The 22,520-nt window shown below is 43.6% G+C and overlaps 1 protein-coding gene across 9 annotated transcripts in view; it reads right to left on the bottom strand.

Annotated features, from left to right (window-relative positions):
* The window catches only part of mcf2l2 (MCF.2 cell line derived transforming sequence-like 2), a 126,172-nt gene that overhangs the window by 45,681 nt on the left and 57,971 nt on the right, over window positions 1-22,520 (bottom strand). For all 9 annotated transcript variants that reach the window (XM_067432097.1, XM_067432099.1, XM_067432091.1 and 6 more), the window contains exons 12-15: window positions 16,498-16,689; window positions 15,405-15,582; window positions 15,010-15,113; window positions 6,832-6,920 (exon numbers count right to left, since the gene is read on the bottom strand). In XM_067432097.1, the coding sequence (XP_067288198.1) occupies window positions 6,832-6,920; window positions 15,010-15,113; window positions 15,405-15,582; window positions 16,498-16,689 (563 nt within the window). The remainder of the gene's footprint in view (window positions 1-6,831; window positions 6,921-15,009; window positions 15,114-15,404; window positions 15,583-16,497; window positions 16,690-22,520) is intronic.

Genomic DNA, 22,520 nt, shown 5'->3' with positions numbered 1-22,520 from the left:
TGTGGAATTATGATTTTTTTTTTTTTTACCACAAACTTTCAGCTTTCCTGCATTTTCTTTTCCACGCATTCCACAATTACTTGAGCTTGCTAGTAATTTACCTTAAGAGGTGCAATTTTATCAATCACAATGATTGATAAAATTGCACCTCTTAAAGGAAATTGATTTTATAATTCACATTGTCAAACAGATCATCAACTGAGTCTGCATGTGGATTTGGGTTAATGGAAATAGCATGTGCATGATGAGAATATTAGTATTCTCATTTATGTATCGCTTTTTGAATGAATATCTGGTTTCAGTCATGTCAACGCTGACATTTTAAAACAATATGCAGAAGTGATACAGTGCTACATCCTTTATAACAGTATTCCAGATACTTAGACCCAGCTTTACGGGTGAGACCTACCCTGCTGGGTGAGATCAAAGGTACTTAGAATAGGTAAGAAGTTCTTAGTGGTATAATTGTTTTGATTATCTACATGTATATTAAAATATTAAAATTAAAGCGCTGCTGTGCATTTCTGTATTTGGTTGCGTTATGAGCATTTGCAGTATGTTTATAAATTTAGTTGCATTGTGAGTATGCAGCGTGTTTCTGTACTTCGTTCAGTTGTGAGTATTTGCTGTGCGTTTTTCCTATTTGGTTGCTTTGTGGGTATTTGCAGCACATTTCTGTATTCTGTTGCATTGTGAGTGTTTGCAGCATGCTTCTGTATTTCTTTGAGTTGTATGTCAGGGTTCTCCTCTGACAGCTCTGTCTATTTTGTCTCTGTTTAGTGTGTCTTTGTTTGTGTTGTGCTTGAACACATGTCTCTGTCTTAGTTTGTGTTTGCCCTGTGCTCCTTGTGTCCCACCTCCTTGTTTCCTGTTACCACACCCCCTTGTTTAGTCCTTGTTTCACTAATTGTGTGCTCACCTGTTCCTTATCTGAGTGTGCTCACCCTTCCCTGCTCCTTGGTTGTCTAAGTGTGTTCACCTGTTCCTCATGTCCTCTGCTCCCTTTATAATGTGTGCTTTTTCCCTCATGTGTTGCTGGTTCGTTATTTGTTGTGCCTACGTGTGCTGTTAGGCTATATGTGAGTACTGCTGTTTGGTCCTGCCTTGTTTCCTGTGTCTCTAATTTCTGTCCTGCAAGCAGAGCTTCCCTGGCAGCCTGTTCTATTGGTCTAGCAGCAGTTTGGTGTGTTTCCTGAGATACCCGATTGCATTGCCCTAGGATTCCTGCCTAGCCATCGCTGGTTTCCTCTGGGCTTGCTGTGCTCTGACAGTTCTGCTCTCCAGTCTACAATCTACTGGAGCTGGTTATAGTGGTTGCTCTTTCTGCCTGCTATTGTGTTTCTTATCTGCCACTGTTTGGACTGTGTGCTCCTCCTCACCATTCCCTGTCTTCATCATCTGTTATGTCAATAAACCCCTGATCACTCATTCCTGCATTTGAGTCCTCTTTCAGAGAATCGTGACAGAACGAACCAGCCAGCATTGGACTCAGCAGAATGAGTATCAGAATCCTGCCACCTGCTAACCTCCGGGAGAGAGTGGCCCGCCATCGATGCCTGTCTGCTCTTCACCAGGAGGGCTTGGGTATAGGGGGTTTTGCCCAGTTTTTCTGGACCATGGCTGTGGGGCTAGATTATAATGATGCTGCGCTCAAGGACATATTTAACACCTGCTTAGATGACCCCCTGCCTGCATGGGAGATGGATTCTCTCAGGAGTCTAGATTTCTGGGGTTTCTCCCGGTACCTTTGTCTTCGCTGTCATGGAGGTATGCCAATTCCATCTGAATCTATTTGCAGGAAACTCACCACTCTTCCCCGGCTGTTACGTCATGTTCATGATCCTCTCCTGGCCTCTACCAAGAGACTAAGGTCCAGAGAGAGAAAGGTGGTCCAGTCCATCACCCCTACCACGGAGTGCTATCTGAGCACTCCGTGCATCTGAGACTGCTCTGGCTACCCCAGAGCCAGTCAAGCCAACTGCTATCTTCTCCCAGGCAACCAGGTTAGTTGCAGTCACTAAGTCCAAGTCACGTTCTGCCATTCTTGAACCAGACCTGTCTACCTCTGTTATTCAAGAACCAATCAAGTCAACCGCACTTGCGCCTCAGACAATTACGGCCGTTCCAGCCACTTCAGAGTCTCCCAAATCAACCTCTGGTTTTCCGGTGTCTGCCAAGATTATTCCTGAGTCAGGCAAGTCAAGTGTTGTCCCTGAGTCAATTAGATCTGTTCCTTTTACTTCAGAGTCTGCCAGGCCTGTTTCAGTTACTGAGTCGATGAAGGTCACCGCTATCCTGCCTGGGTTGGCCGAGTTGGCTGCAGATACTACAGAGGCAGTCAAGCACACAGGGTCAACCCGACGAAAGCATAAGAAGAGAAGGGCCTGTGCAAAGCAGCCTACTATTCTCCATTCTCTAGCTCCAGTGGTATCAAGTCCTGTGAAAGCTTTTAAGCCAGTTACCTGTCAAGTCATGCCCTCAGAGACCATTTCTGCCATTCCTGTAATATTCACAGAGGCCGTCCCCAAGCTGCCCATTGACAGTGCTGCTGAGGCTTTCTCTAAATGTCTTGCAGGTCTTATCAAGGCCACGCAAGTTTTGGTCAAGCCTGGCCTGGCTACAGAGTTAAATTTTCCGGAGAGCGCAGTCCCCGAGCCCGCTGCCGAGAGCGCAGTCCCCGAGCCCGCTGCCGAGAGCGCAGTCCCCGAGCCCGCTGCCGAGAGCGCAGTCCCCGAGCCCGCTGCCGAGAGCGCAGTCCCCGAGCCCGCTGCCGAGAGCGCAGTCCCCGAGCCCGCTGCCGAGAGCGCAGTCCCCGAGCCCGCTGCCGAGAGCGCAGTCCCCGAGCCCGCTGCCGAGAGCGCAGTCCCCGAGCCCGCTGCCGAGAGCGCAGTCCCCGAGCCCGCTGCCGAGAGCGCAGTCCCCGAGCCCGCTGCCGAGAGCGCAGTCCCCGAGCCCGCTGCCGAGAGCGCAGTCCCCGAGCCCGCTGCCGAGAGCGCAGTCCCCGAGCCCGCTGCCGAGAGCGCAGTCCCCGAGCCCGCTGCCGAGAGCGCAGTCCCCGAGCCCGCTGCCGAGAGCGCAGTCCCCGAGCCCGCTGCCGAGAGCGCAGTCCCCGAGCCCGCTGCCGAGAGCGCAGTCCCCGAGCCCGCTGCCGAGAGCGCAGTCCCCGAGCCCGCTGCCGAGAGCGCAGTCCCCGAGCCCGCTGCCGAGAGCGCAGTCCCCGAGCCCGCTGCCGAGAGCGCAGTCCCCGAGCCCGCTGCCGAGAGCGCAGTCCCCGAGCCCGCTGCCGAGAGCGCAGTCCCCGAGCCCGCTGCCGAGAGCGCAGTCCCCGAGCCCGCTGCCGAGAGCGCAGTCCCCGAGCCCGCTGCCGAGAGCGCAGTCCCCGAGCCCGCTGCCGAGAGCGCAGTCCCCGAGCCCGCTGCCGAGAGCGCAGTCCCCGAGCCCGCTGCCGAGAGCGCAGTCCCCGAGCCCGCTGCCGAGAGCGCAGTCCCCGAGCCCGCTGCCGAGAGCGCAGTCCCCGAGCCCGCTGCCGAGAGCGCAGTCCCCGAGCCCGCTGCCGAGAGCGCAGTCCCCGAGCCCGCTGCCGAGAGCGCAGTCCCCGAGCCCGCTGCCGAGAGCGCAGTCCCCGAGCCCGCTGCCGAGAGCGAAGTCGAGTACAAATTGTCATGCCCTCGAAGGCGGAGGAAGAGGAGGGCCTATATTGGCAAGTCAGATGCCCTTCTAGGGGTCCCTAGCCCATTTTTCCAGGAGGGCCTGAATCAAGAGGCTCCAGCCCCTAAGCGTAGTCCAGTGTCGGCTCCATCTCCTGTTCCAAATCCAGTGAGGGCTTCGCCTTCTGTACCAGGGCCCGCTTCAGAGGTGGCCGTCCCAGAGCCCTGCTTCAGAGGTGGCCGTCCCAGAGCCCGCTTCAGAGGTGGCCGTCCCAGAGCCCGCTTCAGAGGTGGCCGTCCCAGAGCCCGCTTCAGAGGTGGCCGTCCCAGAGCCCGCTTCAGAGGAGGCCTTCCAGAGCCCGCGTCAGAGGAGGCCGCCCCAGTGCCTGCCAGTCAAGCCCAGGAGACCGCTACAGAGTCAGTCCCCAAGCCGGCCAGTGCGGCCCAGGAGGGCGCTCCCAAGTCTGTCCCAGAGAACGCCAGTGCGGCCCAGGAGGGCGCTCCCAAGTCTGTCCCAGAGAACGCCAGTGCAGCCCAGACTGACATTTCCGAGTCAAGCCCAAGATCTGTTCCTGAAGCCGTTGAGGGCATCTCTGCAGTCCCCAAGGGCACCCCAGAGTTAAGTCCAGTAGCTATCCCTGCAGCCACAGGGCACGGTTCTGTGTCAGTGCCTGAGGCCGTCTATGTCTCTCCCGAACTCATTCCCCTGACACACACCCTTCCTGCCAGTCTGGCCATGGCCCCTGAGTTCACTCCCAAGTCCTTCCCCAATCAAGGTTTCATCCCTAAGACTGTGTCGGTCCCTGAAGTCCTAGAGTCTGTTTCAGGAGCCTTCACATATTCTGTCATTTCCCCTGAATCTACCAAGCCCAGTTGGAGATCCAGACCCGTTAGGCCATTCCCTGTATCGAAGGGTCTCCCCAGTCAAGTTCCCACCCCTCCCTTCCCACCCTCTGTGTTTTCTGGTTATGGTTTCCCTAAGCCAGCACCTCCCAGTCCAGCCAGTAATATTTTGCCCGGTTCTATTCCCACCCGCCCCTCTTTTCCTTCTGTGTTCCCTGGCCAGTTTGGGAATTCAATGTTTATGCCCCACCTGCCCCCCCAGTTGGTGTCATCGGGGATTTCGATGCCTGGTTTGGACGCCTGGAGGCGTCCATTGGATGGGGGGTACTGTCAGGGTTCTCCTCTGACAGCTCTGTCTATTTTGTCTCTGTTTAGTGTGTCTTTGTTTGTGTTGTGCTTGAACACATGTCTCTGTCTTAGTTTGTGTTTGCCCTGTGCTCCTTGTGTCCCACCTCCTTGTTTCCTGTTACCACACCCCCTTGTTTAGTCCTTGTTTCACTAATTGTGTGCTCACCTGTTCCTTATCTGAGTGTGCTCACCCTTCCCTGCTCCTTGGTTGTCTAAGTGTGTTCACCTGTTCCTCATGTCCTCTGCTCCCTTTATAATGTGTGCTTTTTCCCTCATGTGTTGCTGGTTCGTTATTTGTTGTGCCTACGTGTGCTGTTAGGCTATATGTGAGTACTGCTGTTTGGTCCTGCCTTGTTTCCTGTGTCTCTAATTTCTGTCCTGCAAGCAGAGCTTCCCTGGCAGCCTGTTCTATTGGTCTAGCAGCAGTTTGGTGTGTTTCCTGAGATACCCGATTGCATTGCCCTAGGATTCCTGCCTAGCCATCGCTGGTTTCCTCTGGGCTTGCTGTGCTCTGACAGTTCTGCTCTTCAGTCTACAATCTACTGGAGCTGGTTATAGTGGTTGCTCTTTCTGCCTGCTATTGTGTTCCTTATCTGCCACTGTTTGGACTGTGTGCTCCTCCTCACCATTCCCTGTCTTCATCATCTGTTACGTCAATAAACCCCTGATCACTCATTCCTGCATTTGAGTCCTCTTTCAGAGAATCGTGACATTGTAAGTATTTTCAGCACATGTTGTCAAATTGATGAATATGTTTTCCTAATTTGCCGCTTTCTTTAGTTGCAGCACACTCAGGCACCGTGCTTATTCTGAATTACTACGGCATGCCTATAATCAGTATTTTTATTCTGACTATTTTAGACTGGGTGGGACGACAAACACTGTGGAGTAGCCCAGTACCTGCATGACTTGTCATATACATTAGCAGAGAGTTCAATGTCCTTCCACAAGATGATTGCAGCTTTGTGTATTAACTGTGGCGTATGCCTTTAATGTCTCTTACTTATCAGAACAGGAAGAGCCACAAAAGCTTCTAAAGTAGACTCTACAACAGGCAAAGTTGATAAGGTCAATTGATTTTACAGACATCGGTATGTGCATAAAAGAGTATGTGTTGCACCAGATACCAGCAAAGAGACAGCCAATTTTGCTTTAACTGTTTGTTTGTCCTCACACTGTGATTTTACAGGGCGAAGATTCTCTGAACTGACCTTTTGAGTTTTCACAACACAAAAAGGATAAAAATAAACAGGAAAATTCACCACTTACAACACTAGATGTGAGTGCCCTAATGAAATGTAAAACGCAGAAGAAGCATGCTATTAAAGGTTTTTAGAAATTCTGGTCATGGTTGTTTAAAGTACAAAACAAACTGTAGAAGATCAGTGTTTGAAAATACTTGATGCCCAGCAGTGACCGGTTTGTTGATCTGTTTGGCATGAACAAGGCAGAGAAATGGGGCCCCAGGACTGAAAACCACTGAGGTTTCAAATGGTCTCTGACAAACTGGTTAATCCTGTACATTCAGAAATGACATCACATATTATTGCCATTACCGTTGTCATCAGAAACCATTAGTTTGCCCATTAGTATGTCATTGTCTCCGGGCCGTACAGTTTCTAATATAGAAAGACCAATTAAAACACAAAACGTCACTATCAGAAAGATAAGTGTTGTTGAATGTGTCATCCACAGGGACTTTTTTGCCCAAGTTGTGATGTCAAAAGAGTTAGTCTACATGGTTACCAAAGAAAAAACAGGGTCAATGAATATATGATATACACTATATATATTACACACACACAGGTTGATGACTCATTTTAATATAGCTATACAATGAAGTCCATGAAAATCAATTCCAGTGAGTTAATACACCGTTGTCCTTTTCGTAAAGATAATTTATGACACCGCTTCACACATTTCCCCTTTGGTGATTTTTCCTGGAAATCTATTTATAATTGTGAGACGCTTTTCTGAAAAGACATGTTCTTACCTGCGTCTGTTTGAAAGCGACTCTTCTGTTTCATTGTTCATTAGAATATGACTCGAGCCCCCTTGGCCTCCTTCATGCATGACCTCGATCTGTGAGAAACCACAGGAAGACAGAAAACTTACAGGCCTGTACAGCGCTATAAAAAAACCAGTCTGTGCGATGAGCACATTTACCCTGCTAGCACGCATGCAATACATTTTAGCATGTAAGACAGAGCTCATTTGTGTGAGGTGAGAATGTGTTTTGTGCTTGTGTGAGGTTATCTTAGGATGGTACGACTAACTGAAATGAAACCAAAATCACGATTTGGCTTAGTGAGATTATGAAATCGCAAAGGCTTACATTTTTAAATATATATATGTGGAGGTAAAGCACTGTTCAAAGCGCTATCTCTGTAAGCGCTGTGAGTCATTGGCAGTTTAGTTTGAAACTGTCATGTGGAGCTCGGTGCGCGCTGAGGTACCGAAACTGTGACGCGATTCGCCTGAATGTGAAAGCAATGGAATTGGGCGTGCACTTCTTCAGGAGGAAAAGTAACCAGTGCATGTGTTTTAGCCGATTGCAATGCTTTTAGTTTAATAAAACACATGTAAAAAAACCATGATTGTATTTTAACTGTAAAAGACTGTAAAAATGCAGCAGTAAAAACCTGTTCATTGGTTAACAGTAAGTTCCCGTACTATGGAGAAAAGTTGTGATATTTTAAAATACTGTAAAATGTACCGATTTTGAAAGTAAAAATAACAAATCAGTTTATAATTTACAGTGAAAAACCCTAAACTTACATTCCCACAATTATCTGTGTAACATTTTTAATTTTAATAATTATTTTTTTCTTATCAGTTATGTACATTGGGGTCTTATTTTACATCCTATCTTGTTAAAGGTGCACTATGTAGTATTTTTGCAGTAAAATATCCAAAAACCACCATGCTAGTGTTATATATTTTGTTTGTGTGTGGGTTCTTACAATATCCCAAATGTCTCCAACTATTTGTAAATAGTGAGAAAATTGCTATTTTAACCAAGGAGCCGGGACGTCTGAGGGAGTCGCCTGTTAATTGAGTCACATCTGCGTTACCCTCGGTTTCTGGTTTTATTTGGCATAAGCGCTTTAATCTAGTGTGCAACAAGTGTCACAGCAGTCGCTGAGCGAATGCACAGAGTAATGTCATAACATCCTTTTAAACACACTTAAATGTGTCTAATTGTGTTTCTGTTCACGACACTGTGTGCATCTTCTATATATTAGCGCCTCAGCTTGTGAAAAAGCTTGAGATGAACTTGACTTTGATTCACCGTGTGGCTTTTCTCTTTACCACCAGTGGTGTTAGTGTGGCTGTCAGTGTATGTTAAAAGTACAAAACATATTGTAGTTGCAACATGGCCTTGCTAATTAAGCACAAAATATTAAAAAATATTATTTTTGTTTTTTGTTGTTGTAGTTTGTACATGTTTACATTTTTAATTTAACTTTTTTTTGTTGGTCCCACTTTAAATTCGGTGTTCTTTACCTACTAGGTACTTAGATAAAAAATAAGTACAATGTACTTATTGTGTTCATATTGTATTGCAAAACACTTTTGCTGATATTGAGGTGGGATACGGGTAAAGTTAGAGACAGGTGTGGTTGGATGGGTAAGTTTAAGGGTAAAGTTAGAGACAGGTGTGGTTGGATGGGTAAGTTTAAGGGTAAAGTTAGAGACAGGTGTGGTGGGATGGGTAAGTTTAAGGGTAAAGTTAGGGACAGGTGTGGTGGTATGGGTAAGTTTAAGGGTAAAGTTAGAGACAGGTGTGGTGGGATGGGTAAGTTTAAGGGTAAAGTTAGGGACAGGTCTGGTGGTATGGGTAAGTTTAAGGGTAAAGTTAGGGACAGGTCTGGTGGTATGGGTAAGTTTAAGGGTAAAGTTAGAGACAGGTGTGGTGGGATGGGTAAGTTTAAGGGTAAAGTTAGGGACAGGTGTGGTAGGATGGGTCAGTTTAAGGGTAAAGTTAGAGACAGGTGTGGTGGGATGGGTAAGTTTAAGGGTAAAGTTAGGGACAGGTCTGGTGGTATGGGTAAGTTTAAGGGTAAAGTTAGGGACAGGTCTGGTGGGATGGGTAAGTTTAAGGGTAAAGTTAGGGACAGGTCTGGTGGTATGGGTAAGTTTAAGGGTAAAGTTAGGGACAGGTCTGGTGGTATGGGTAAGTTTAAGGGTAAAGTTAGAGACAGGTGTGGTGGGATGGGTAAGTTTAAGGGTAAAGTTAGGGACAGGTGTGGTGGGATGGGTAAGTTTAAGGGTAAAGTTAGAGACAGGTGTGGTGGGATGGGTAAGTTTAAGGGTAAAGTTAGGGACAGGTCTGGTGGTATGGGTAAGTTTAAGGGTAAAGTTAGGGACAGGTCTGGTGGTATGGGTAAGTTTAAGGATAAAGTTAGAGACAGGTGTGGTGGGATGGGTAAGTTTAAGGGTAAAGTTAGGGACAGGTGTGGTGGGATGGGTAAGTTTAAGGGTAAAGTTAGAGACAGGTGTGGTGGGATGGGTAAGTTTAAGGGAAAGTTAGAGACAGGTGTGGTGGGATGGGTAAGTTTAAGGGTAAAGTTAGAGACAGGTGTGGTGGGATGGGTAAGTTTAAGGGCAAAGTTAGGGACAGGTGTGGTGGGATGGGTCAGTTTAAGGGTAAAGTTAGAGACAGGTGTGGTGGCATGGGTAAGTTTAAGGGTAAAGTTAGAGACAGGTGTGGTGGGATGGGTAAGTTTAAGGGTAAAGTTAGAGACAGGTGTGGTGGTATGGGTAAGTTTAAGGGTAAAGTTAGAGAAAGGTGTGGTGGTATGGGTAAGTTTAAGGGTAAAGTTAGGGACAGGTGTGGTGGGATGGGTAAGTTTAAGGGTAAAGTTAGAGACAGGTGTGGTGGGATGGGTAAGTTTAAGGGTAAAGTTAGGGACAGGTCTGGTGGTATGGGTAAGTTTAAGGGTAAAGTTAGGGACAGGTCTGGTGGTATGGGTAAGTTTAAGGGTAAAGTTAGAGACAGGTGTGGTGGGATGGGTAAGTTTAAGGGTAAAGTTAGGGACAGGTCTGGTGGTATGGGTAAGTTTAAGGGTAAAGTTAGGGACAGGTCTGGTGGTATGGGTAAGTTTAAGGATAAAGTTAGAGACAGGTGTGGTGGGATGGGTAAGTTTAAGGGTAAAGTTAGGGACAGGTGTGGTGGGATGGGTAAGTTTAAGGGTAAAGTTAGAGACAAGTGTGGTGGGATGGGTAAGTTTAAGGGTAAAGTTAGAGACAGGTGTGGTGGGACGGGTAAGTTTAAGGGTAAAGTTAGAGACAGGTGTGGTGGGATGGGTAAGTTTAAGGGTAAAGTTAGGGACAGGTGTGGTGGGATGGGTAAGTTTAAGGGTAAAGTTAGAGACAGGTGTGGTGGTATGGGTAAGTTTAAGGGTAAAGTTAGAGACAGGTGTAGGATGGGTAAGTTTAAGGGTAAAGTTAGAGACAGGTATAGTGGTATGGGTAAGTTTGGGGGTAAAGTTAGAGACAGGTGTGGTGGGATGGGTAAGTTTGGGGGTAAAGTTAGAGACAGGTGTGGTGGTATGGGTAAGTTTAAGGGCAAAGTTAGAGACAGGTGTGTTGGGATGGGTAAGTTTAAGGGTAAAGTTAGAGACAGGTGTGGTGGGATGGGTAAGTTTAAGGGCAAAGTTAGAGACAGGTGTGGTGGGATGAGTAAGTTTAAGGGCAAAGTTAGAGACAGGTGTGGTGGGATGGGTTAGTTTAAGGGTAAAGTTAGAGACAGGTGTGGTGGGATGGGTAAGTTTAAGGGTAAAGTTAGAGACAGGTGTGGTGGTATGGGTAAGTTTAAGGGTAAAGTTAGAGACAGGTGTAGGATGGGTAAGTTTAAGGGTAAAGTTAGAGACAGGTATAGTGGTATGGGTAAGTTTGGGGGTAAAGTTAGAGACAGGTGTGGTGGGATGGGTAAGTTTGGGGGTAAAGTTAGAGACAGGTGTGGTGGTATGGGTAAGTTTAAGGGCAAAGTTAGAGACAGGTGTGTTGGGATGGGTAAGTTTAAGGGTAAAGTTAGAGACAGGTGTGGTGGGATGGGTAAGTTTAAGGGCAAAGTTAGAGACAGGTGTGGTGGGATGAGTAAGTTTAAGGGCAAAGTTAGAGACAGGTGTGGTGGGATGGGTTAGTTTAAGGGCAAAGTTAGAGACAGGTGTGGTGGGATGAGTAAGTTTAAGGGTAAAGTAAGAGACAGGTGTGGTGGGATGGGTAAGTTTAACGGTAAAGTTAGAGACAGGTGTGGTGGGATGGGTAAGTTTAAGGGCAAAGTTAGAGACAGGTGTGGTGGGATGGGTAAGTTTATGGGTAAAGTTAGAGACAGGTGTGGTGGGATGGGTAATTTTAAAGGTAAAGTTAGAGACAGGTGTGGTGGGATGGGTAAGTATAAGGGCAAAGTTAGAGGCAGGTGTGGTGGGATGATTAAGTTTAAGGGTAAAGTTAGAGACAAGTGTGGTGGGATGGGTAAGTTTAAGGGTAAAGTTAGAGACAGGTGTGGTGGGATGAGTAAGTTTAAGGGTAAAGTTAGAGACAGGTGTGGTGGGATGGGTAAGTTTAAGGGTAAAGTTAGAGACAGGTGTGGTGGGATGGGTAAGTTTAAGGGTAAAGTTAGAGACAGGTGTTAGAGACATATGGGGAAGTTAGAGACATATGGGGAAGTTTAAGGGTAGGGTTGGGTGTTATGGAAGTGTCAATATTTTAATTATAAATGTAATTACGGAAATTAATTACAGATGTAATTACATGCAGCTAGTTTTTAATGTAATTACAATGTAAAAACATGTATGTACACAATATGTGTACTGTATTGCAAATTATTAATTTAAATGTAAGTACATAGTAGTCAAGGCCACCTAATAGAAAGTGGGTCCAGTTTTTTTAAGGGCAACACTGCTTCTAACTACAAATAATTTTGCAATTACAAGTAAACTACCAGTCAATTTCATACTTAATATCTGCAAACACTTTATTTCAATGATCCCCCAACAGACATTCTACTTACTATAAGTAAATTTGCAAATTTACTTTGTTAGAATGTCTAAAGTGGACTATCGAAATAAAATGCATCCAGAACTAATATTAAGCCCCGTTTCCACCACAGGAACTTTACCCAGGAACCAGGAACTTTGGGTGGTACTCGGTGTGTTTAGACCGCAGGAACCAGGGTCTAAATGAAGTTCCGGGTAAATATTTCCCCCTCCAAACGGCCCTGCTCACGAGGTAGTACTTTTTCAAAGTTCAGGAACTTTCGAGGGCGGGACTTGGGTGCTGAACATGCTGATTGGTTGAGCTGACGCAGCATTTTATTTCAACTCGGCATTTTTAAAAGTCTTTTGCGAGGTTCGGTCTACGTTCAGTAATAATCAGTCTTACACGCCGCGCTCATGTTGACAAGAGATGAAAGTTAATTTTTCTGAGGGGTTAACTTTTTATTTCGTGAGTTAAGAAGATAATGTTGGAGTAATGACACAGCGTATATTGCCACAGGCAGTTTTTACTTTAACTGCGCCTGACAGAAGATTATTTTTTTTCTCAGATGATTATTTAAACAAATAAATAGCTTATAATATAATACTGTATTAGTCCTGGTGGCCGCTAAGAGTTGCTATGGCTTCAGTTAACACATTCCAGCTGCTGGAGAAAACAGCGTTGACATTTTTGATGTGGCAGACAAACTGCTTATGTGACAAAATGATTGCGATTGAAAGTCATCACATGTAAACACCAGATCGGTTTAGATAACGTCTCATGTAAACAGTTCACTAAATCTTTCAATCGGTACACACAAAAATGATTACTGTCCGGGCTGTCATTTTTGAAAAAAAATCTAATTCGAACAGAATTAAAATATCAAGCAATGCATTCGAATATATTCAATTATCTACAACGCCGTCATCTCCAGCAGCTGGAATGTGTTTACGGATGCCATAGCAGCCACCAGGACTTATACGGTTTTATAAAAGCTATTAATTTGTTGTAAAGTGTAATAATCATCTCAGAAAAAATAAATTCTAATGTCAGGCGCAGTTGAAGTAGTTAATGATTGTTTGCTTACATAGGCGTAGGGACAGTGTCATTATGCCAACATTATCTTCATAACGTCTTATGAAATAAAAAGTTTATCCCTCAGAAAAATGTAATTTCCTCTCTTGTCATGCTTGGTGCATGAGCGCGACGTGTGCTCTTCAGTGGTGAAGGCGCGCACCGTGTACATCACATAAGGGCGCACACTCAAAAGTAATCCGGTCAGGTCATTTACATGGTGAAATGTTTCGTTTGATCGATTCATGAAAAGGTTTATCCACCCATCTCAAAACGATTACAATTTCATTCAGTTTGGGCATTTTTATTACGATTGATCAGGTGTTTATATGGAGCATTTTCCTTCAGATTGGACTTTTAAACTGATTACAGTGCTCCATGTAAACGCACCGACAGTAAAAAAAAAAAATTGCGCTACATGGCACTTTAAAAACTACTTTAAGAGTTTATTTATAGTTCGATTACGGATATTTCACGTCATCTTCGAATGCATATCGAAAAGTGACAGCCCTTGTCCGTCACTGGCTTGGAGGAACAATCGCGTGCAGTCCTATCACCGGACTAATTTGCCTAATCTTCTTGGAACTTTATCGCGGTCGAAACGCAGACAGCTGCAGGTCTGGGGGGGAGAAAAGTAGTGATGTGTCGTTCATGAACGATTCGTTCATTTTGAACGAATCTTTATTATGACTCGGGACTACCGAGTTGTCTCAGATAGTGATTCGTTCATTTTGTGTTGACCGCGCACGCGCATTACGCAACATATGGCCTCTGAATCAGCTCTGAATCTCCGAATGATTAGTTCTTTTGAGTCTCGGGTTTGAGTCTTTCGTTCTTCCTGTTAGTCCCGTAGAGTCTATGCTGTCAGTAACGGAAACAGAAAAGATTAGTTCTTTTGAGTCTCGGGTTTGAGTCTTTCGTTCTTCCTGTTAGTCCCATAGAGTCTATGCTGTCAATAACGGAAACAGAAAAGATTAGTTCTTTTGAGTCTCGAGTTTGAGTCTTTCGTTCTTGCTGTCAGTCCCATACTGTGTGTGTGTGTGTGTGTGTGTGTGTGTGTGTGTGTGTATGTGTGTGTATGTGTGTATGTATGTATGTATATATATATATATATATATATATATATATATATATATATATATATATATATATATATATATATATATATATATATATAATTGAATTTGTGATGTTAGACTTGAATAGTCAATATATTTCCCATATTTGTACAAGTCTGATATTAACTGAGAATAGTATATATAAAAAATAAAATAAAAAAAAATAACTACGTGCTTTTTACTAAAAAGGTTGTGAACTAGTGTTCTATACGTTGACAAGTCACGTGACAAAAGAACGAACGACTCAAACCCGAGACTCGATCAAAAGAACTAATCTTTTCTGTTTCCGTTATTGACAGCATAGACTCTATGGGACTAACAGGAAGAACGAAAGACTCAAACCCGAAAGACTCGTAAGAACTAATCATTTTTGTTTCCGGACCTGTGTCACGCACGGTCCGGGCGGCCCAGCCCCCAGCCCAGATCTGATCAGAGTCAGACACAGACGAGTCGACAGCTAACGTCTCGAGGAACTGGAAGACACGAGAGGCGGAGAACAAACATGATAAATATGAAGTTCCAAGAGAAAGAATGTTTTGGATCAGGAGGTGAGGCGAACTAACAGAGTTAGAATGCAATAACCTGACCCAACAACTAATCAATTAATTAAACATTTCAGTTTCTTATAATTTGGCTTTGGTTGCAGTACCCTATAGTTTATTTTTATGTAGTTTTAAAATGTAATCAACATTTTCATAAGTACTAGATGTGTTGGGCTATTTAACATGTCATTTTGGTGAAATGAACGAAATGACTCGAAATGACTCGAAAAAAGATTCGTTCATTTTGCTGAACGAGACTCAAAGATCCGAGTCAGTAAAATGATCCGAACTTCCCACTACTAGAGAAAAGTTCCTGTAAAAAGTTCCTGGTACAAATTGTTCCGGGTAATTTTGGTGGAAACGGTTTTAAATAAATGCAAATGGCTTTAAGACATGTGTAAACACTTTTATTTCTTTCAGACGTGACCATGTAGCTGAGAAAGACTGATGTACCTTGATGCCACCTTTGGCTTTGCGAATATTTTTCCTTTTTGCCAGCTCTGCTTCACTGGGCTGCTTATTGGTACTGGAGTTATCTGTTGCTTTGCGATTTGATGCTGTAGAGTTTAGAACAGGATCAAACAAGCTGGAAAGCCTTGATATTTTTTACTGAAATAATTCAGGATCCAAAGCATAACTTGAATGTTTTTCTGTCAGAAGCATGAGTATATATTTGCTGGTACTATAATAAGTGCATTTAACAAACTGTACTCAAAACGTAAATGTTATAAACTTAAAATGAGGGCATGCTTCTGGAAGAAAAAAAAGGTGACAAATACCACTAACCACTGGTGGCCTGGATTTGCATGCATTTCTGTACAAATACCCCTGGTTTCTTTTAAACTTACCAGCTGCAGTAGAATGCGGGATTTTAGGTGAAGTGCGTTTTGGAGAAGATTCTGGTCGAGGTGCAACAGGTTGCACCGGCCTTGTTTGCTTTGCAGACAACTTTTTCAGACTTGCATGTCTTTTTTCGAACATCTCTTGAACGTCATCCAGCCTTTTAAGAGCAGTTTGGGCTTTGCTCTGCGTGGGAAGAGATTAAATATTTATTTCATTAAATAAAATATCAGTTATTTATCAGGAGCAGATGGATGGGATCATTAAAGCTACAGGGAGTGCCAAAAGTCTGAAAACAAATTTAAAACATTAAAACAATTAAAAATCTAGTGATTTCTGTGAAAAAAAAGCTTTAGTTTAGGGTCCGATTCTCAATATTAACTAGTTGCTTATTAGCATGCATATTACTAGGATATTGGCTGTTTATTAGTCCTTATAAATGCCTTATTCTGCATGACCATATTCTACATCCCTTTAGTTCACCTAAAATGGAAAATTGCCCCATGATTTACTCTCAAGCCATACTAGGCGTATATGATATTGTTCTTTTAGACAAATACAATTGGCAACTTTTTGTACAATTAGTATGAAAAAGGCGTAACTGGCTAAGTTAAATACGGAAGGCGGTCCGCCGGAAGCTAGATATTTTAGTTTATAGCGTGTTAAATATGAATATTTTTTCTTACACAAACACATCGATTTGCTTCAGAAGGCCTTTTACCCACTGGAGCCGTGTGGATTACTTTTATAATGGATGGATGCACTGTCTTTAAATTTTGGTCTGCCATTCACTGCCTTTATAATGCTTGGAAGAACCAGGACATTTTGAAAAATCGATCCATCGCTTCTCTATCCGTCATCATGTTAAACTCTCCAATAGCGCGACAGGTGGATAAGCCAGTCTGTGATTGGTTCCCGCAAAAGTGTAACAAAAGCATTAGAAATTAATGTACAAGTTTCCAGACTGAGCTGCAGGGCGAAATCGAATCGCCGCCACATCAGGCTGTGTTTACCCAGTCTCATGATATATAATATTTGTAAACAAACTTTTGGATTCCACTGTCTATAAATGTATTCAACAGTGATCACATTCACTTGTACCTTGACCAGCTCTGAGAGGGTGATCTCATACTGGTTGCTGAGGTCTTTGAGATGACTGAGCTGCTGCTCTTTGGCTGTTTTCATGTACCTATCGATGTCCTGCAGCGCTGCTTCTGCACCTTCCTGTGTCTGGCATCTGTCTACAGCCTGAGAGGCCAACAGATACACCCCACTCTCACACCACTGGTTCACCTGGCAACAGACAAACACAGATACACATTAAGGCATCTATTTGTCCAGGACCCCAATTAATCACAGAAAACTAAACTGTGCAAGTTATCTAATTTGTAAATATTCTAACCACCAAACCCCAAAACCGTGAAATGAAAGATAGTTCTGCTGTAATAATGCAACTTCGCACTTTATTCAAACTCTTTGTTAGATATTTAGTAAACATTTGGTATGCATATTGTGAAGTTAGTTGTGAAGCCTAGAATGTAAAACTAATGTACAAGTTCCACATTTCAATTGTATCCCTTGTCATGGCGACATAAAACATACCGGCCAAGACTTGGGTAACACTTAGAAATACTGTTCCGTTAATAATGAATAACTACACTACAATAAATGCAATATTAACAATCTAACTACTATTAACCTCAAACTTTGATTAACAAATTGGTAAGTATGAGTGCTTGTTCATATGACTAATCTTTATTAGCTAATCAAGAACTAAAAACAATGTTTTCATACCTCCCAGAGGATTACTAAGAACTACAATATACCGGTTCATAATTAATTAAATAAATATTGAAAGTAAAGATTATGGTTACCCACTAGTAATGACTCAAACATTACCAAATCCTTTCGAAGGAATTACTAAATATTTGGATCAGATCTGATCCAAATAATTAATAATTCCATTAGAAGGATGTAGTAGCACTTGAGTCATTACTATCCAAACCCTTTCAAAAACTTCAAAAAGTTTACAATGACTTCAGTCAATATTAAGGAATAACCATGTTTTTCACTTTAGAAATACTGATCCAAATAGTTAGTAATTCCTTCTGAAATATTTGGTAATACTTGAGTCATTACTAGTGGGTTACTATGATCTTCACTTTAGAATGAATTATGCATTATTCATGTTAATTATGAACTTGTATAGTAGTTTTTGTGTCTGGGAGGTATGAAAAAAGTAGTAAATGATTAGCTAAAAGTGAACTACCACATTCAGCTAAGTGCTAATATTTACTTATTTGTTAATAATTTCTTGTTAGTTAATAGTGGTTACTAGTATGTTGATAGTGCATTACTCATTTGTTTCTCTGTAGTTATTTATCAATAAATAACTATGTGGCAAGTATTAGCTACAGTATATTATTAGATTACATTTTTTGGGATTTAGTGAAAATGGCCAAATGGAAGGAGCCGTTCTCTGCAATCATAGAGGATTTTGTTGAAATGGTTAAATCTAGTCAACTGGCTTCGGATATTGCGCATGTGCTTGATTTGAATGCTCACAATGTGACGTCAACCATAGGATTCGGACGAGCAGTTTTGAAGCGTAAATTAGAGACGAGCTGGCCGTTGTCATCTTGCCAGCGCGTCATCACGTTCCATGTCCGGATAACAGAAAATGGGCAAAGAGGCGGGACATTGGCGGAGCTTAGGTGACGCAATAACTAAAAGACAGTGGATAAATGGCTATCCACCGGTCATTCAAAGTGACCATGCCCTTAATTATGCAGAATTTTAAGGCTTTATATAATGTAAACGAGTCTTTAAAAAAAAAAAAAAATCGCCCCCTTCACAGTTGTCATGAAGGGCAAAATTTGCTGTATAGACCGAAACCGCAATTTTTACCAGGCTGTAAATGTTTTTTACTGCTGTAAAGTTGGGCATTTTAACATGGGGCTCAATGAGATTCTGCTCCCTTCTGGAGCCTGTCCCTAGTGGCCAGTCGAGGAATTGCATTTAAGATACTTCCGTATTGGCTTCAACAGAAACTGGGGGAGGTTGCTGCTTGGCCCTAAAAAACTTGCATTTGCTGGAACTTTGAAAACGGACCAATTCTTGGGAATCCTGCTGAACACAATGTAGCCAAGCATAGAGGATCAGGTTGGAGGTAACATTTTCCCACATGATAATGATCTCAAAAACACATTGCGTAATGCTCAAGCGTTCATGCTCGGCATTTTGAAGTCTTCAAGTGACCTCAGTTTCCTGACCTTAAAGCCACTGAAAACCTTTCTAAAATTATAAACCGTTATTGTAATCAGTCATGCAGGCCTTCTAATGAAGCTCAATTTTGGGAAGAACTTGAAGAGGATTAGAAAGAAGATTAGATTTAAAGTTTAGTAAATTTTTAAGAGAATGGCTGTTATAATCAGAAACAAGAGAGAAGCAACAAAATATTAATAACTGATTACATTGTAGTCAATGAAAGCTTTTTTTCCTGTGAGCTATTTGTGTCTATGCCTTTTTTTACCCTTTTATTTTTTGGAGTAGCCAAATCATTTTGTTATTTTAATGCCTTAATATAGCATACTTGTAACATTTGCCTCTGCCATCCATTCCTCCGACCACCAGAGGGAGCCATCTCCTGAGTACTGAATACTGCCCCTTCCGCTTGCATCACTTCCTGTTCCTACCTGTTATAAGCCATGTTGTTTGTACATCACCTTGCGAAGTATTGCCAGCTTACCCTGTCTCTACTAAGCGTTTTCTTTTACTGATTTCACGTTTATGTTTCTCTGCCTGTTTTGACCAGGACTTTGGGATTAAGGATTTGGACTTGTTTGCTATCTGGACTGCCTATACTGTTATCGACCCTGTGTCTGTTTGTTGACCACGCTTCTTGCTCAGCACATTACTGTGTTTGTATTGCTGTGTCTAATTAAGCACTGCACATGGATTCCAACAACCAGCCGAGTCAGTCATCGTTACAGAATACTTCGCCTGATCAGAATCCAGCGGAGATGACACAACTACAGGCCGCATTTGCTTATCAAACGGAAATGATCAAGGATTTTCAAGGCCAACTTTCCTCTCTATGGGCTGCAAACGAACATCTCACACGTTACATTCAATCTCTCCCTCCAACTAGACTTGATACAGTAAGAGTCTCTTTACCTGACAAGTTTGATGGCACAGCTGAAAGATGCAGAGGATTTTTGCGTCAATGTACTATCTATTTCGATAACCAGCCAGAGGCATTTCTCAGAGATTCGACCAAGTGTTCGTTCATGATGTCACTGTTTACTGGCAAAGCCCTCGATTGGGCATCTGCTGTCTGGGATAATAATGACAGATTGAGAATTTGTTTGATTATTTCTCCACGCAAATACAAGAGGTCTTTGAATATCCAGGAGGAGGGAGGGATGTTTCTTTGCAGTTGCTACAGTTACGTCAGGGAAATCGCTCAGCAGCCGATTTTGCCGTTAAATTTCGTACACTGGCAGCGCAAAGTGGCTGGAATGAGGTCGCATTGAAACCGGTGTTCAAGCAAGGCCTGAGTCATACATTGCAGGCTGAGCTTGCATGCAAAGATGTGGGTTCAGATCTTGGTCAACTTATCGCAATGGCTATCAAGATTGATAATCTTCTACGCAATAACCCAACAAGTTTTCTGGCAACCTCAACTGTTACCCCAGGCCCCAATGTTCAGGAACCAGCTGAGCCCATGCAGATCGGATTCACCAAGGTATCTGTGAAGGAACGGGAACGACGCAGAGTGAACCGCTTGTGCTTCTACTGTGGTCAGCCTGGTCATCAGTGTCGTTCATGCCCTGACAAATCAGCCCAAACCAAAGTGAGTACACCCTTACCTACGATGCTGACTAAGTGTTTTACTCTGCTCATCACACTCACCTATGCTTATCCCTCTCAATGTATTCCAGCATTAATTGACTCCGGCTCTGCATTGAATCTGATTCATCATGAACTGGTCCATGAACTCAACTTACCCATTATCCCTTGTATACCACCGATTAACATAACTGCCATAAATAGTCAACCTATTGGAGAAGGAATTACCCATCAAACTGTTCCGATTACCCTCAAGATAGGTCTGTTCCACTCGGAAAACATCTCCTTGTATGTGACTTCAACACCCCAGCATCCAGTAGTCTTAGGAAATCCATGGCTGACAATTCATGACCCCCAGATTTCCTGGAATTCTAAAGAGCTCACAAAATGGTCTCCTCATTGTTACTCACATTGCCTCCAGTTTCAGCCACAACTCCCCTGTCTCACCACAAGTATTGAGAGTCCGGTAACTAATTAACCAGTTTACATTCCCCCAGAGTATTCTGACTACAGTGAGGCCTTCAGCAAAACCAAAGCTACCCAGCTACCTCCTCATCGCCCATGGGATTGTGCAATTGAGCAGCTACCCAACACAGCACCCCCCAAGAGCAAGGTTTATTCACTAACCATCCCAGAAACACAAGCCATGGAGAACTACATAGAAGAGGCTTTGGAGTCTGGCTTCATCCGTCCTTCCACATCCCCTGCGGCCTCTGGTTTTTTCTTTGTGGAAAAGAAGGATGGAGGTCTACGCCCCTGCATAGGTTACCGGGGTCTCAACTCCGTCACCATTAAGAACAGGTACCCAATTCCTTTAGTTCCTTCTGCATTAGAACAATTACGACAAGCCACCATTTTCACTAAATTAGATCTACGCAGTGCCTATAACTTAATCAGAATCAGAGAGGGTGATGAATGGAAGACAGCTTTTATCACCACCAGGGGGCACTATGAGTATTCCGTTATGCCTTATGGCTTGGCTAATGCTCCTTCCGTGTTCCAATCCTTTATAAATGAGATTTTCCGTGACGTCTTAAACCACTACGTCATTACATTGATGATATTTTGATCTATTCTAAGACACGTGAGCAACATATCTGTCATGTAAGAGATATCCTGTCTCGATTGCTGGCTAACCATCTCTATGTCAAAGCAGATAAATGTGAATTCCATGTCTCAAAAACCACCTTCCTTGGCTACAAGATCAGTCATAAAGGAGTAGAGATGGACACAGGAAAGGTCAAGGCTGTCACTGAGTGGCCACATCCTACTACGGTAAAGGAATTGCAGAGATTTTTGGGATTTGCTAATTTTTATAGGAGGTTTATCCGCAATTACAGTACCATTGCAAGCCCCCTTACATAAATGCTTAAGGGAAAACAAAAGAAATTGTTATGGACTCCACAAGCTCAATCAGCCTTTGAAGCCCTAAAGATCAGCTTTACCACAGCCCCAATCCTGAAACATCCAGATCCAAACTTACCGTTCATTGTGGAGGTGGATGCTTCCGATTTTGGTACTGGCGCAGTACTATCTCAGAGACATGGTAATCCAGGTAAAATGTTTCCCTGTGCTTTTTTTTCCAGAAAGCTAACCACAGCAGAGAGGAACTATGATGTTGGTAATAAGGAACTGTTGTCCATAAAGGCAGCACTTGCAGAATGGAGACATTGGTTGGAGGGAGCGTGCAATCCCTTTCAAGTTACTACCGACCACACGAATCTAGAATATTTAAGGTGTGCAAAGTGTCTCAACTCAAGGCAGGCCTTCAGTATGACTCAAGTGACAATTCCTGCTGCCAAGGGCCAATTCTACCTCCTTCAGTCATTGTGGCACCTATTCGTTGGGATATAATGGAGGAACTACAACGTGAACAACAGACAGAGCCATCTCCTCCAGAATGTCCCCCTGGCCAACATTATGTCCCAAGGTCTCTTCGCCAACGAATCACCCAGTGGGTACACACATCTCTGAGCTCCGGGCATCTTGGCATTCAACGGACAATTGAACTGGTGCGTAACTCCTTTTGGTGGCCTAATTTAGTTAATGATGTCTCTGTGTTTGTCAAGTCTTGCAGCGTGTGCTCAGTCCAAAACCCCCTGGGAACTTCCAGCGGGTCTCCTAGAACCCCTGCCAATTCCTCAGCGCCCTTGGTCTCATCTGGCTGTGGACTTTGTTACAGATCTGCCCAGTTCCAATGGTTACACTACAATTCTGGTAATTATGGATTGTTTCTCTAAAGCATGTTGGCTAATCCAATTAAAAGGCTTACC

This window comes from Pseudorasbora parva, chromosome 22 (assembly GCF_024679245.1).
Source record: "Pseudorasbora parva isolate DD20220531a chromosome 22, ASM2467924v1, whole genome shotgun sequence".
Classification (NCBI taxonomy): Eukaryota; Metazoa; Chordata; class Actinopteri; order Cypriniformes; family Gobionidae; genus Pseudorasbora; species Pseudorasbora parva.
Note: the sequence above shows the minus strand (reverse complement) of the source record. Positions and strands in the feature narration are given on the sequence as shown.